Genomic DNA, 17,433 nt, shown 5'->3' with positions numbered 1-17,433 from the left:
TTTGAATTATAGAACTAGATGTTGTGGAGTATAGTAGATGGTTTGATATTTCACGAATAAGAGAAACAAGAATCCAGGATGATGTAGGAACTATGGTGATCGTAGTTGTAGTGATGGTGTCGTTTATCACAAAATAAAAGAGGTAGTTCACATAAATATACTTAAGATGAAATAATATGTTGGTAGTGGTTGATGGCTTGTGGACGATTAAGAAGAGAAACAGAGAGCAAAATATGTGATATGGTGTTTGGTTTAGTTTGAGACAGAAAATAAATAATGAATGATTGAAGTTTGATTGCATTATCTCAGTACGCATATGTGTATATTATATCTAGAAAATAAGATGATTAGAGTTTCAAAAGTAATCAATCAAAAACAGTTAATCGAAATAATAATAATAATTATAATATAATAGTAATACTTTACATTCTCATGAACTATAACGTTCAGATATTGAAGCCGCCCTTAACTATTCTACCGACAGTTTTAATGGGATAGTATTTCGTACTCTGCTGATAATTAGTGACAGACAAAAGTCTTTAAAAAAATCCCAAATTTTTAAATTAAATATCTTTATTTATTTTGGTCATTATAGTATAGAATTCAGTCACTAACTATTAAATAAAAAATTACATTAATTATTCACTCCCATCCCTAAGTAAAATATAAAAAAATTTTATAATTCAACAAATAGTTTCTAAATATATTTTAAATAAGCCTATAATTTATTTAACTTATTTTCGGATCACCGTTTATTTTAAAATAATATAAGTTTGAATTTAACTTGTGTAATACCCATCGAATGGCGATTGAGTGTTACTGTCGTTTACTAAATAGATTCGAAATCATAAAATATATATTCTCATACTTTATTTATATATATATAGATATGTTGTAAATAATAATTATCATAATATCATATATATATATATATTTTTTATTTTACATAATTAATTTTAATACAACAACATATAATATTTAAATTTAATTTTCAAATTATTATATTTATATATACATATATATTTAAATACACACAAATCTATTTACAATTATCTATTCGTGAATCATCGAAATTGGTCGAAGGTCAATTGAATATATGAAACAGTTCAAAACTTTTAAGACTCAACCTAACAGACTTTACTTATTGTGTCAAAATCATAATAAGATTAGGTTTAAATTTAGTCGGAAATTTCCGGGCCGTCACAAAACCCTCGTCCCTTTGACGACATTACAACATGCTGTCTTGTCAACGGTCACAACGGTTATGTTCCACAAGACCAAGGATGGGAAGTAGTCTTAGTAAAACCAGAATGCATGACTTGTTTCTGGACGTATGAATTACGTGTCTTTATTGCCTTTGTTGAACGACTTGCGTATTAACTAGAATTGTCTTCGCAACTGTTTTGTATCAGAGTTTTTATGTGCTATATTTCATGCTATATGTAAAATAGCGGTATTGTAAGTTTGCAAAATTTTATATAAAAGTTTGAATGTGAAATATTATTATAATTAGTTTTTCATATAGAATTGTAGTAGTTGAATTGTATGTTAGCTACTAAGTATGAACTTAACGGGTAGGTATTACCCGAATTAAAATTTATAAAACGCTAATATGAAGAAAAAGCTTTTATAAATGAGTTCATATTATGCTATGGAATACTATTGACTACTCTTAATATTCTATATGATTAACTTAATTATTTTGGCTATTTTTAAAGGAAATGGCACCGACTACTCGTCAGAACTTGAACATGAGTGAGGAAGACTTTCGTGCTTTCCTTGCAACAAATATAGCCGTAGTACAGGCTGCAATGCAAAACAACAATAACTCAGGGTCTAGCAGTGGAGTTAACTCCACAGGAAACCGTGTAGGATTCTCCCACAAGGCTTTCACTGCCTATAAACCTTTGGAATTCGATGTAACTGAAGGACCAGTCGGACTGAAATGATGGATCGAAAAGGTCGAATCTGTGTTTGCTATAAGCAAATGTGCTAAGGAAGATAAGGTAAAGTACGCCACGCATACCTTCACAGGTACTACGTTAACATGGTGGAATACCTATCTCGAACAAGTGGGACAAGATGCTGCTTACGCACTACCGTGGTCAACATTCAAACACTTGATGAACGAGCAGTACCGTCCCAGAAATGAAGTCAATAAGCTCAAGACAGAGCTTAGAGATTTACAAATGAATGGATTCGATATCACCACATACGAACGACGATTCACCGAGTTTTGTTTATTGTGCCCAAGAGTGTTTGAAGATGAAGAAGAGCGTATCGATGCATTTGTAAAGGGGTTACCAGAGAGAATTTAGGAGGATGTGAGTGCAAGCGCACCCACTTCAATGCAAAAGGCAAGTCGAATGGCTCACAAACTTATAAACCAGATCGAGGGAAGGAGTAAAGAGCAGGCGGCCGATGAAGCCAAAATGAAACAAGTCAAGAGAAAGTGGGAAGAACTCAGTGATAAGAGTTACAATTTCAACAATCAACACCACAATCACAACCACAATCGCACCATTTTTCGCAACAACAAATGCAACAAAAACCATTCCAACAACAACAATTACAACAATCATCCCAACAACAATACCAACCGCAACAACAAAAATCCCAACAACAAACTCAATAACAACACTGGTAATCAAAATCAGAAAATTCTGTGTCTAAGGTGTGAAGGGTACCATCCAACTACTTTTTGTCCAGCAACATGTACCAAATGTAATAGAAAGGGTCATGATGCAACGAAGTGTGAAATTTATGGACCATCGAGTAAAGGAACAAGTAATGCCCACATTATTTGTTATAGATGCGGGAAGAATGGCCACTACAAAACTGCATGTCCAAACCAGGGAAATTATAATGGGCAAATCCGTGGGAGAGTTTTTAACATTAATGCGGAAGAAGCGCAGGAAGACTGGGAGCTTGTTACGGGTACGTTTCTTATCGATGAAAAACCTGCTTATGTTTTATTTGATTCGGGTGCGGATAGAAGTTATATGAGTAGAGATTTTTGTGCTAAATTAAGTGGTCCATTGACGCCTATGAATAATAAATTTTTACTCGAATTAGCAAATGGTAAATTAATTTCGGCAGATAAAATATGTCGGAATCGAGAAATTAAACTGGTTAGAGAAACGTTTAAGATCGATTTGATACCAGTAGAGTTAGGGAGTTTTGTTGTGATAATCGGAATGGACTGGTTGAAAAAGGAGAGAGTGGAAATCGTATATTACAAAAATGCAATTTGCATTGTACGAGAAAAAGGAAAACCTATAATGGTGTACGGGGAAAAGATCAACACGAAGCTAAATCTTATTAGTAATTTGAAGGCACAAAAACTAATAAGAAAAGGTTGTTATGCCGTTCTAGCACACATCGAAGAAGTCAAACCCGAAGAAAAGAACATCAATGATGTTCCCGTCGCAAAAGAATTTCCCGATGTATTTCTGAAAGAATTACCGGGACTACCTCCACATCCATCTGTTGAATTTCAAATAGTTCTCATACCAGGAGCTGCACCAATAGCTCGTGCTCCATACAGACTTGCACCCAGTGAAATGAAAGAACTCCAAAGCCAACTACAAGAACTTTTAGAGCGTGGTTTTATACGACCAAGTACATCACCATGGGGAGCTCCTATTTTGTTTTTTAAAAAGAAGGATGGTACATTCAGGTTGTGTATCGACTACCGAGAGTTGAACAAGCTTACCATCAAGAATCATTATCCACTACCAAGAATCGACGACTTATTTGATCAACTACAAGGCTCGTCAGTTTATTCGAAGATTGATTTACTTTCTGGGTATCATCAGATACGAGTGAAAGAGGATGATATTCCGAAGAATGCTTTCAGAATGTGTTACGGTCATTACGAGTTTATGGTTATGCCGTTTGGGTTGACTAACGCACCAGCTGTGTTCATGGACCTCATGAACCGAGTGTGTGGACCATACCTTGAAAAGTTTGTCATTGTTTTTATCGATGACATACTTATTTACTCAAAGAATGATCAAGAGCACGAAGAACATTTGAGAAATGTGCTATAGTTGTTGAGGAAAGAAAAACTGTACGCCAAATTTTCGAAGTGTGCATTTTGGTTGGAAGAAATTCAATTCCTCGGTCACATAGTGAACAAAGAAGGTATTCAGGTAGATCCGGCAAAATCGAAACCATTAAAAAGTGGGAAACCCCAAAAACTCTGAAGCATATACGTTAATTTTTAGGATTGGCTGGTTACTACAGAAGATTCATCCAAGATTTTTCCAAAATAGCAAAACCCTTGACTGCATTAACGCATAAAGGGAAGAAATTTAAATGGAAGGATGAGCAGGAGAAAGCGTTTCAATTGTTGAAGAAAAAGTTAACTACGGCACCTATATTGTCATTGCCTGAAGGGAATGATGATTTTGTGATATATTGTGACACCTCAAAGCAAGGTCTTAGTTGTGTATTAATGCAACGAACGAAAGTAATTGCTTATGCATCTAGACAATTGAAGATTCACGAGCAAAATTATACGACACATGATTTGGAATTAGGAGCTGTTGTTTTTGCATTAAAGACTTGGAGGCACTACTTATATGGGGTCAAAAGTATTATATATACCGACCACAAAAGTCTCGAACACATATTTAATCAGAAACAACTGAACATGAGGTAGTGTAGGTGGATTAAATTGATGAATGATTACGACTTTGAGATTCGTTACCACCCGGGGAAGGCGAATGTGGTAGCCGACGCTTTGAGTAGAAAGGACAGAGAACATATGCGGGTAAAAGCTATGAATATAATTATTTGTACTAACCTTACTACTCAAATAAAGGAGGCGCGGCAGGGATTTGTAAAAGAAGGAAAGTTGAAGAATGAAATACCCAAAGGATCGGAAAAATATCTTAATATTCGGGAAGACGGAAGCCGGTATAGGGCTGAAAGAATTTGGTTACCAAAGTTTGGAGTTGTGAGAGAAAAGGTACTTAAGGAAGCACATAAAACCAGATATTCAATACATCCCGGAGTGGGAAAGATGTACAAAGATCTCACGAAACACTTTTGGTGGCCGGGTATGAAAGCCGATATTGCTAAATACGTAGGAGAATGTTTGACGTGTTCTATGGTCAAAGCTGAACATCAGAAACCATCAGGTCTACTTCAACAACCTGAAATCCCGGAATGGAAATGGGAAAACATTACCATGGATTTCATTACTAAATTGCCAAGTACCGCAAGTGGTTATGATACAATTTGGGTAATAGTCGATCGTCTTACCAAGTCAGCACACTTTTTGCCAATGAGAGAAGATGATAAAATGGAGAAGTTAGCGCGATTATACTTGAAGGAAGTTGTCTTCAGACATGGAATACCAGTCTCTATTATCTCAGATAGGGATGGCAGATTTGTTTCAAGATTTTGGCAGACATTGCAACAAGCATTGGAGACTCGTCTAGACATGAGTACTGCTTATCATCCACAAACTGATGGGCAAAGTGAAAGGACGATACAGACCCTTGAAGACATGCTACGAGCATGTGTTATCGATTTCAAAAACAATTGGGATCGACACCTGCCGTTAGCAAAATTTTCCTACAACAACAGCTACTATTCAAGCATTGAGATGGCGCCATTTGAAGAACTTTATGGTAGAAAGTGCAAGTCTCCGATTTGTTGGAGTGAAGTGGGGGATAGACAGATTACTGGTCCAGAGATAATTCAAGAAACTACCGAGAAGATCATCCAAATTCAACAACGGTTGAAAACCGCCCAAAGTCGACAAAAGAGTACGCGGACATTAAAAGAAAAGACATAGAATTTGAAGTTATAGAGATGGTCATGCTTAAGGTTTCATCTTGGAAAGGCGTTGTTCGATTTGGTAAATGGGGGAAACTAAATCCAAGGTACATTGGACCATTCAAGATTATTGATCGTGTCAGACCAGTAGCTTACCGACTTGAGTTACCACAACAACTCGCGGCTGTACATAACACTTTCCACGTCTCAAATTTGAAGAAATGTTTTGCTAAAGAAGATCTCACTATTCCGTTAGACAAAATTCAAATCAATGAAAAACTTTAATTCATCGAAGAACCCGTCGAAATAATGGATCGTGAGGTTAAAAGACTTAAGCAAAACAAGATACCAATTGTTAAGGTTCAATGGAATGCTCGTAGAGGACCCGAGTTCACCTGGGAGCGTGAAGACCAGATGAAGAAGAAATACCCGCACTTATTTCCAAAAGATTCTTCAACACCTTCAACAGCTTAAAATTTCGGGACGAAATTTATTTAACGGGTAGGTACTGTAGTGACCCGAATTTTTCCATGTTTATATATATTAAATGAAATTGATATTTACATGATTAAATATTTCCAACATGTTAAGCAATCAAACTTGTTAAGACTTGATTAATTGAAATAGGTTTCATATAGACAATTGACCACCCAAATTGACCGGCGATTCACGAACGTTACAAATTCGTAAAAACTATATGATGTTATATATATAGACATATATATGGTTAAAATGAAATTATGATAAGTAAGTATCTCACTAGGTATGTTAACAATGAGTGATATACATAAAAATTTGTTTATTGAATTAAGAAACTCGAAACGATATATATAACGATTATCGTTATAACAATGTCTTACTAAATACATATGAATCATATTAAGATATTGTTACACTATGCTTAAATATGATAAATGATAAGTAAACATATCATTAAGTGTATTAACAATGAACTACATATGTAAAAAACAAGACTACTAACTTAAGGATTTCGAAACGAGTCATATATGTAACGATTATCATTATAACGACATTTAAATGTATATATATCATATTAAGATATATTAATACATCATAATATCATGATAATGTATTAATTTAACATCTCATTAGATATTATAAATAATGGGTTAACAACATTTAACAAGATCGTTAACTTAAAGGTTTCAAAACAACACTTACATGTAACGACTAACGATGACTAAACGACTCAGTTAAATGTATATACATGTAGTGTATTATGTTGTAATAATACACTTTTGGAAGACTTAAATACACATATCAAAGTACTTCTATTTAACAAAAATGCTTACAATTACATTCTCGTTCAATTTCATCAACAATTCTACTCGTATGCAACCGTATTCGTACTCGTACAATACCCAGCTCCTAGACGTATATACTATTGGTATATACACATAATAATTCAGCTCTTAACAGCCCTATATAGTCAACAAACATGTGGAACCAACAATTAGACAACTAGCATGACTTATGAGCAAGAAAACAAAAACAAGAACTCCTTTTAACCCCACTCACCTTCACCACTCACCACCTACTCCATTTCACTTCCAATTTTCTTCCCAATTCTCTCTCAAAACACACACACTCTTCTATGAACATCTAAGTTACTATTTTTCCAGCAAAAATCATCAAATACAAGCTTTGGTTATTACCTATAATCATCATAAAAACAATTACTCAAGAACACATCAAGAACACTTCCAAGTTTACAAGTTTACTTCCAAGTTTCCTAATCCATTCCAAGCAATCATCTAAGATCAAGAAACCTTTGTTATTTACAGTAGGTTATCTTTCTAAATCAAGGTAATATTCATATTCAAGCTTTAATTCAATTTCTATAACTATAACTATCTTAATTCGAGTAATAATCTTACTTGAACTTGATTTTGTGTCATGATTCTATTTCAAGAACTTCCAAGCCATCAAAGATCCTTTGAAGCTCAAGTTATTTTTTCATCATTTCCAGTAGGTTTACCTACTAAACTTGATGTAGTAATGATGTTCATAACATCATTCGATTCATATATGTATAACTATCTTATTCGAATATTTGAACATGTAATCACTAGAACATAGTTTAGTTAATTCTAAACTTGTTCGCAAACAAAGTTAATCCTTCTAACTTGACTTTTAAAAATCAACTAAACACATGTTCTATATCTTTGTGATATACTAACTTAATGATTTAAAATCTGAAAACATGAAAAACACCGTAAAACCGAACATGCGCCGTCGTAGTAACACCGCGGGCTGTTTTGGGTTAGTTATAGGTTTAACCTACATATTATCAAATCATAATTCTAAACTTATGAACATGAAACTATATCCAAAAATCATGGTTAAACTCAAAGTGAATGTATGTTTTTCAAAATGGTCATCAAGACGTCGTTCTTTCGACTGAAATGACTACCTTTACAAAAATGACTTGTAATCTGTATTTCTGACTATAAATTTTCCTTTTTCTGTTTTGATTCATACACTTAAGTTCAATATGAAACCATAGCAACTTGAATCCCTCAAAATGGATTTAAAACGAAGAAGTTATGGGTAAAACAAGATTGGATAATTTTGCTTGATGTAGCAACGTGAAAATTGGTATCAAATCTATACTAATCATATCCTAGCTAACTTATATTGTATCATACATGTATTCTAATATATTATGTAATCTTGGGATACCATAGACACGTATGCAAATGTTTTGACATATCATATCGACCCATGTATATATATTATTTGGAACAACCATAGACACTCTATATGCAGTAATGATTGAGTTAGATATACAGGGTTGAGGTTGATTCCAAAAATATATATGCTTTGAGTTGTGATCTAGCCTGAGACGTGTATACACTGGGTCGTGGATTGATTCAAGATAATATATATCGATTTATTTCTGTACATCTAACTGTGGACAACTAGTTGTAGGTTACTAACGAGGACAGCTGACTTAATAAACTTAAAACATTAAAACGTATTAAAAATATTGTAAATATATTTTGAACATACTTTGATATTTATGTACATATTTTTTATACGTTCGTGAATCGACCAGTGGCCAAGTCTTACTTCCCGACGAAGTAAAAATTTGTGAAAGTGAGTTATAGTCCCACTTTTAAAATCTATTATTTTTTTTGGGATGAGAATACATGTGATTTTATAAATGTTTTACAAAATAGACACAAGTAATCAAAAATACTTTCTATGTTGGATTATCAAACCGAATATGCCCCTTTTTAGCTTGGTAGCCTAAGAATTAGGGAAATGGCCCCTAATTGACGCGAATCCTAAAGATAGATCTATTTGGCCCAACAAGCCTCATCCGAGTTACGGATGCTTTAGTACTTCGATTTATCATATCCGATGAGAGTCCCGGAATGATGGGGATATTCTATATGCATCTTGTTAAGGTCGGTTACCAGGTGTTCAACATATGAATGATTTTTATCTCTATGCAGTTTGCGAAATGCCTGATATGAGATTTGTTATAAAAATGAAATCTTGTGGTCTATTATTATGATTTGATAATATGTAGGTTAAACCTATAACTCACCAACAATTTTTTTGACGTTTTAAGCATGTTTATTCTCAGGTGATTATTAAGAGCTTCCGTTGTTGCATACTAAAATAAGTACAAGATTTGGAGTCCATACGTGTATGATATTGTGTAAAAATGGCATTCAAGAAACTTATTTTTATGTAATATATTCTTATTGTAAATCATTATGTAATGGTCGTGTGTAAACGGTATATTTTAGGTTATCATTATTTGATAATCTACGTAATGCTTTTTAAACCATTATCGATAAAATAAAGGTTATGGTTGTTTTAAAAATGAATGCAGACTTTGAAAAACGTCTCATATAGAGGTCAAAACCTCGCGACGAAATCAATTAATATGGAATGTTTATAATCAATATGAACGGGATATTTCATCTAGTAGTGTAGTTACATAGTAATAAAAGAGGTACTTATTGGAAAGCGTTATCAGGAAGCTTATTTACTCGACATTTTAGGTATCAACTATGACTCCATCTGTATTATATCGAAACGTTATAATGAACATTAAGCTCATTATAATGAGCTAAATTACATCTTGTGTCTATTAAAAATGTAAGTTTTGGATGTTTTACTATTGTTGTCATTTAAATCATAATAAGTGTTTGATTTAATGCTTTATAAACGGAGTGAGTTCATGTTAACTTATATAAAGTTTATCCAACTTCTACCGTGCTTAAATCTACATAAAGTAGATAACTATTCTGCGTCTAAAAAGCGTATGGCCGGTGTCCTGGAAATTCAAACAGATTAGGCTGAGCACGAGGTATAAGACTCGAGATAAATGTGTTTTCAAAAACTACGATAAATACCATGTTGGAGAAATCCGGGGTGTTTATGATCTATGAAACTAAATAACATAACAGCACTCTTTCAACAAATGGCTTGATACGCAACGATGTCGTTTCCAGTCAATTGGTAAAGTTTAACATTATGGACTTGTGGTCTTTGTATTACTGGCTTGATACGAAGCCGATGTCGTTTTCAGTCAACTTGTACTCGTCCATCATTTTATATTTAAAGTCTAAAGTTTTTATAAAGTAGTAGTCATTAACACATGTGATTAAATTTAAATGACGAATCACAACACAACAACAACAATGTCCAATCCCACGAATGTAGGGTATGGGGGAGGTGGAGTGTAGACAATCCTTCCTCGAACTCTAGAGTAGAAGGAAGTCACTACTCCAACCGCTGGTATAGAACCTGTGACTAGATAAGATCATCTCTCCCTCTACTCGAGAGCCAAGAGATTGCTTCCTAAAGGACCTCTGAACATGAATGCTCCTCAAAACGAAATAGTGCGGGCATACGTACCTGCAAGAGTTATGTGCACCTAGAAAGATGCAACCATACAAAGTAGCCATAAAAGAAAACACATATAGCAGTAATGCACAACAATATGACAGATAGCATGGATAATATAATGCAGATAAATATGTAAATCCAACTAGACATGCAAACAATCAAAATGCACAACCATACATCCACACGCACACACTCACACACCCCCCCCCCCACACACACGCACACACACACATATATATATATATATATATATATATATATATATATATATATATATATATATATATATATATATATATATATATATATATATATATATATATATATATATACTCTCACACACATAAGCATGTATAAATACCTATACCTAAACATGTATACATATAGAGACATTCATAGGTATATATACCTAAGTACAGATACATGCATACATATATACACTTAGATACATGCACTTAGATACATACGAACATATACACGGGAACCTCTACTCCTCTACAGGTTCCTATCAGAAGTCATGTCCTCCGTTAGTAGAAGCTCCTTCATGTCAAGCTTCAATCTATCCTCCAACCTACATCTGGGTCTACCCCTTCTCCTTACGCCCCCAACAACGAGTGTCTCGAATCTCCTAACCGGGGCTAAAGGTGGGCGCCTCATAACATGCCCAAACCATCTAAGTTGTTATTCCCTCAACTTGTTGGTTATGTTCCCAACTTCCAAGTTCTACCTAAAAACATCATTTGGTATCATATCTAGCATGGTCTTACCACACGTCCACATAAGCATCCTCATTTCTGCCACCTCTATCCTCCTCTTTTGGGCTTTCATCATTGGCCAACATTCTAAGCCGTACAACATGGCTGGTCTGATTGCCACCTTGAAGAATTTCCCTTTCAATTTAAGTGGTACCTTCTTGTCGCACAACACCCCTTTCGCTGCCCTTCACTTCAACCATCCTACCCGTATACGATGTCTCACGTCCTCATCTATCCTTCTTGATTTTTGAAGCATCGAGCCTAAATATCTAAAGGACTCTTATGGAGGTAAAATCTGATCCCCAATTCGGACATCTACTATATCCTCTTGTTCCTCTTCGACTGAAATGTCCCGTTCATATTGATTATAAACGTTCCATATTAATTGATTTCGTCGCGAGATTTTGACCTCTATATGAGATGTTTTTCAAAGATTGTATTCATTTTTAAAACAACCATAACCTTTATTTTATCTATAAAGATTTAAAAAGCATTACGTAGATTATCAAATAATAATAATCTAAAATATACCGTTTACACACGACCATTACATAATGGTTTACAATAAAAATATATTACATCGAAAATAAGTTTCTTGAATGCAGTTTTTACATAATATCATACAAGCATGGACTCCAAATCTTGTCCTTATTTTAGTATGCAACAGCGGAAGCTCTTAATAATCACCTGAGAATAAACATGCTTAAAACGTCAACAAAAATGTTGGTGAGTTATAGGTTTAACCTATATATTATCAAATCATAATAATAGACCACAAGATTTCATATTTCAATATACATCCCATACATAGAGATAAAAATCATTCATATGGTGAACACCTGGTAACCGACATTAACAAGATGCATATAAGAATATCCCCTATCATTTCGGGAAATCCTTCAGACATGATAAAAACGAATTCGAAGTACTAAAGCATCCGGTACTTTGGATGGGGTTCGTTAGGCCCAATAGATCTATCTTTAGGATTCGCGTCAATTAGTAGATCGGTTTACTAATTCTTAGGTTACCAAGCAAAAGGGGCATATTTGGCTTCGATCATTCACCCATATAATGTAGTTTCATTTACTTGTGTCTATTACGTAAAACATTTATAAAACTGCATGTATTCTCATCCCAAAATATTAGATTTTAAAAGTGGGACTATAACTCACTTTCACAGATTTTTACTTCGTCGGGAAGTAAGACTTGGCCACTGGTCGATTCACGAACCTATAACAAATATGTACATATATATCAAAGTATGTTCAAAATATATTTACAACATTTTTAATACATTTTACTATTTTAAGTTTATTAAGTCAGCTGTCCTCGTTAGTAACCTACAACTAGTTGTCCACAGTTAGATGTACAGAAATAAATCGATATATATTATCTTGAATCAATCCACGACCCAGTGTATACACGTCTCAGGCTAGATCACAACTCAAAGTATATATATTTTTGGAATCAACCTCAACCCTGTATAGCTAACTCCAACATTATTGCATATAGAGTGTCTATGGTTGTTCAAAATAATATATATACATGGGTCGATATGATATGTCAAAACATTTGCATACGTGTCTATGGTATCTCAAGATTACATAATATATTAGAATACATGTATAATACAATATAAGTTAGCTAGGATATGATTAATATAGATTTGTTACAATATTTCCCGTAGCTACAACAATCAAAAAATATCCAATCTTGTTTTACCCATGACTTCTTCGTTTTAAATCTGTTTTGAGTGAATCAAATTACTATGGTTTCATATTGAACTCTATTTTATGAATTTAAACAGAAAAAGTATTGGTTTATAGTCGAAAATATAAGTTACAAGTTGTTTTGGTAAAGGTAGTCATTTCAGTTGAAAAAACGACGTCTAGATGACCATTTTAGAAAACATACTTCCACTTTGAGTTTAACCATGATTTTTGGATATAGTTTCATGTTCATAAGAAAAATAATTTTCCCAGAAGGACAACTTTTAAATCAAATTTTAACATAGTTTTTAATTAACTAACCCAAAACAGCCCGCGGTGCTACTACGACGGCGTATATCCGGTTTTACGGTGTTTTTCGTGTTTTCCGGTTTTAAATCATTAAGTTAGCATATCATATAGATATAGAAAATGTGTTTAGTTGATTTTAAAAGTCAAGTTAGAAGGATTAACTTTTGTTTGCGAACAAGTTTAGAATTAACTAAACTATGTTCTAGTGATTACAAGTTCAAATCTTCGAATAAGATAGTTTTATATCTATGAATCGAATGATGTTATGAACATCATTACTACCTCAAGTTTAGTAGGTAAACCTACTGGAAGTGATAAGAAATGATCTAGCTTCAAAGGATCTTGGATGGCTTGAAAGTTCTTGAAGTAGAATCATGACACGAAAACAAGTTCAAGTAAGATTATCACTCGAATTAAGATAGTTATAGTTATAGGAATTGAATCAAAGTTTGTATATGAGTATTACCTTGATTTGGAATGATATCTTACTGTAAACAACAAGGATTTCTTGAGGTTGGATGATCACTTTACAAGATTGGAAGTGAGCTAGTAAACTTGGAAGTATTCTTCACTTTATGAAACTAGAACTTGTAGAAATTATGAAGAACACTTAGAACTTGAAGATGGAATTGAGAGAGATCAATTAGATGAAGAAAATTGAAGAATGAAAGTGTTTGTAGGTGTTTTTGGTCGTTGGTATATGGATTAGATATAAAGGATATGTAATTTTGTTTTCATGTAAATAAGTCATGAATGATTACTAATATTTTTGTAATTTTATGAGATATTTCATGCTAGTTGCCAAATGATGGTTCCCACATGTTTTAGGTGACTGACATGAGCTGCTAAGAGCTGATTATTTGAGTGTATATACCAATAGTACATACATCTAAAAGCTGTGTATTGTACGAGTACGAATACGGGTGCATACGAGTAGAATTGTTGATGAAACTGAACGAGGATGTAATTGTAAGCATGTTTGTTAAGTAGAAGTATTTTGATAAGTGTCTTGAAGTCTTTCAAAAGTGTATGAATACATATTAAAACACTACATGTATATACATTTTAACTGAGTCGTTAAGTCATCGTTTGTCGTTACATGTAAATGTTGATTTGAAACCTTTAAGTTAACGATCTTGTTAAATGTTGTTAACCCAATGTTTATTATATCTAATGAGATGTTAAATTATTATATTATCATGATATTATGATATATTAATATATCTTAATATGATATATACACATTTAAATGTCGTTACAACGATAATCGTTACATATATGTCTCATTTCGAAATCCTTAAGTTAGTAGTCTTGTTTTTACATATGTAGTTCATTGTTAATATACATAATGACATGTTTACTTATCATTTATCATGATTAAACATAGTGTATCAATATCTTAATATGATTCATATGTATTTAGTAAGACGTTGTTATAACGATAATCGTTATATATATCGTTTTCGAGTTTCTTAATTTAATAGTCTCATTTTTATGTATATAACTCATTGTTAAAATACCTAATCATAAAATCATGTTAACTATATATATAACCATATATATATCATCATATAGTTTTTACAAGTTTTAACGTTCGTGAATCACCGGTCAACTTGGGTGGTCAAATGTCTATATGAAACCTATTTCAATTAATCAAGTCTTAACAAGTTTGATTGCTTAACATGTTGGAAACACTTAATCATGTAAATAACAATTTCATTTAATATATATATATATATATATATATATATATATATATATATATATATATATATATATATATATATATATATATATATATATATATAAATATGGAAAAGTTCGGGTCACTCTTGAAATCGCATCTAAGGTACTCCGATTTAAGTATGCTAATCCGTAGGCCATTTGATTCTAGGGCGATCCTCTATTGCTCTAGCCTTCTGTTAAGCTCATCCTGGGAATCCGAAACTAATACAATATCATCGGCGAATATTAGGCACCATGGGATGTTATCTTGTATCCTTTGAGTTAGTTCATCTAGGATCAAAGCGAAAAGATATGGGCTAAGAGCCGATCCCTGATGTAAACCTACCTCTACCGGGATCAGTGTTTCCTACCGCCGTACGTACACGAGTCTTCGCCCCCTCGTATATATCTCTGATAGTTCTTATATATCTACTTGGGACACCCCTAACATTAAGAGTCTTCCAAATCAACTCGCGCGTGACACAGTCATAAGCCTTTTCCAAGTCTAAGAACGCCATGTGTAGGTTCTTTTGTTTTTCCCTATACTTTTCCATAAGGCTTCTAACAATGTGAATCGTCTCCATTGACGAGCGTCCTGGCATGAAACTGAATTGGTTCTCTGAAACCTTTGTCTCGCGTCGGAGCCTCGTCTCAATCACTCTCTCCCAAAGCTTCATAGTATGACTAAGTAACTTTATGCCTATGTAATTACTACATATTTGCGCATCTCCCTTGTTTTTGTAAATGGGAATAACCTCACCGAGTCTCCATTCCATAGGCATCTTTGTGCTTCTAAACGTCGTGTTGAAAAGGTTTGTCAACCATCTAACCCCATCGCCTCCTAGGCACCTCCACGCCTCAATCGAAATTTAGTCTGGTCATACTGCTTTGTTTCTCCCCATCTTTCGTATGGCCGATCTAACTTCCTCCTGGTTAATCCTAGTGCAGAAATAGTTGTTTTGATATTCCCAAAACTCGTGGAGTTCCCCGTTCCGCTCTGTTCTTTTCTTACCGAAAAGGGATGCAAAATACTCTTCCCATCTTTTCCTAATAAGGTCTTCTCTCACTAAACTTTAGCCCGCTTCATCTTTGATATATTTGACATTAACTAAGTCCCTGCCTCTTCGCTCCCTAGATTTAGCTATTCCATATATGTCATTGGCTCCCTCTATAGAGTCTAGTTTCCTATATAAATCTTCATAAGCTTTGTTTTTGCAATTGCTACGGCCTTCTTTGTTTCTCTTTTAGCTTCTTTATATATTTCTTCTACCCTAGTTCTCTCAGAAAGTGTCCCTTCCCCAAAAGTAATGAGCTCTCTAAACCTCGTCTGCTTTAACGCAACTTTTTTTTGGACATCGTCACTAAGCCAACACGATTCTCTACTACTCTTATGGGCTCTCGATGTCCCTGATGCCACCCCTAAAGCTTCTTTTGCCACCTCTCTGATAGTGGACGCCATGCGGTTCCATATCTGGTCTACGTCAGTAGGGGCTATGTTATCCCCTTCTACGCTCAATCTATCAGCAACAGTCGCTGTAAAAGTCTCTGCCTTCGCTCCATGTAGGTTCTTCTAAAGGATTCTATGTTACATAACCCTGACCCTCCTGCCAACTCTTCCCCAGGTGACTAGGTCCATGACCAACAATCTATGCTGGGAGGAGCACGTGAAGGCTGGAAGGACCTTACAGTCCCTACATGTCCTAAGTTCCCCTTTACGAAAGAGCAAGAAGTCAATCTGGGTGCTACGACCCCCGCTATGAAAAGTGGCTAACTGAGCATTCCTCTTCTTGAAGAAAGAGTTTGCTATAACCAACTCATGGGCTATGACAAACTCAAGAATTGAGCGCCCTTCTTCATTTCTAGGACCAACCCCAAAGCCCCCATGGGCTCCCTCGTAACCTTCTGCCTCCATTCCTATGTGTCCATTCAGATCACCCCCTATAATCAGTCTATGATCCGCATGACACCCCCTCACTACCTCATCTAACAATTCCCAAAACTCTTCTTTTCCGCATCACTTAAACCCGCATGAGGTTCGTATGCACTAATGACCGTGAAAGTCTCCTCGTTAATAATTAGACTAACCGACATAATCCTATCGCTAAACCTACCCACGTCAACAACGTTATCCTTATGTAGATTTCCCAAAAAGATACCTACCCCGTTCCGTGCTATCCTAGAACCCGAGTACCACAACCTATAATCCTTAATATCTTCCGCCCCTTCACCCTTCCATCTAGTCTCTTGAACACACC

At 34.4% G+C, this 17,433-nt stretch overlaps 1 protein-coding gene across 1 annotated transcript; it reads right to left on the bottom strand.

Annotated features, from left to right (window-relative positions):
* Window positions 1-16,355: 16,355 nt before the first annotated feature.
* On the bottom strand, window positions 16,356-17,090 carry LOC139854118 (uncharacterized). Its single transcript, XM_071843442.1, has 2 exons — window positions 16,860-17,090; window positions 16,356-16,748 (listed from the first exon to the last, which is right to left on the bottom strand). Exons 1-2 carry the CDS (start codon window positions 17,088-17,090, stop codon window positions 16,356-16,358), a joined length of 624 nt encoding a protein of 207 aa, XP_071699543.1.
* Between the last annotated feature and the right edge of the window lie 343 nt (window positions 17,091-17,433).

The sequence above is a fragment of the Rutidosis leptorrhynchoides genome, chromosome 6, assembly GCF_046630445.1.
Source record: "Rutidosis leptorrhynchoides isolate AG116_Rl617_1_P2 chromosome 6, CSIRO_AGI_Rlap_v1, whole genome shotgun sequence".
NCBI lineage: Eukaryota > Viridiplantae > Streptophyta > Magnoliopsida > Asterales > Asteraceae > Rutidosis > Rutidosis leptorrhynchoides.
This window is presented reverse-complemented; position numbering and strand designations above follow the sequence as displayed.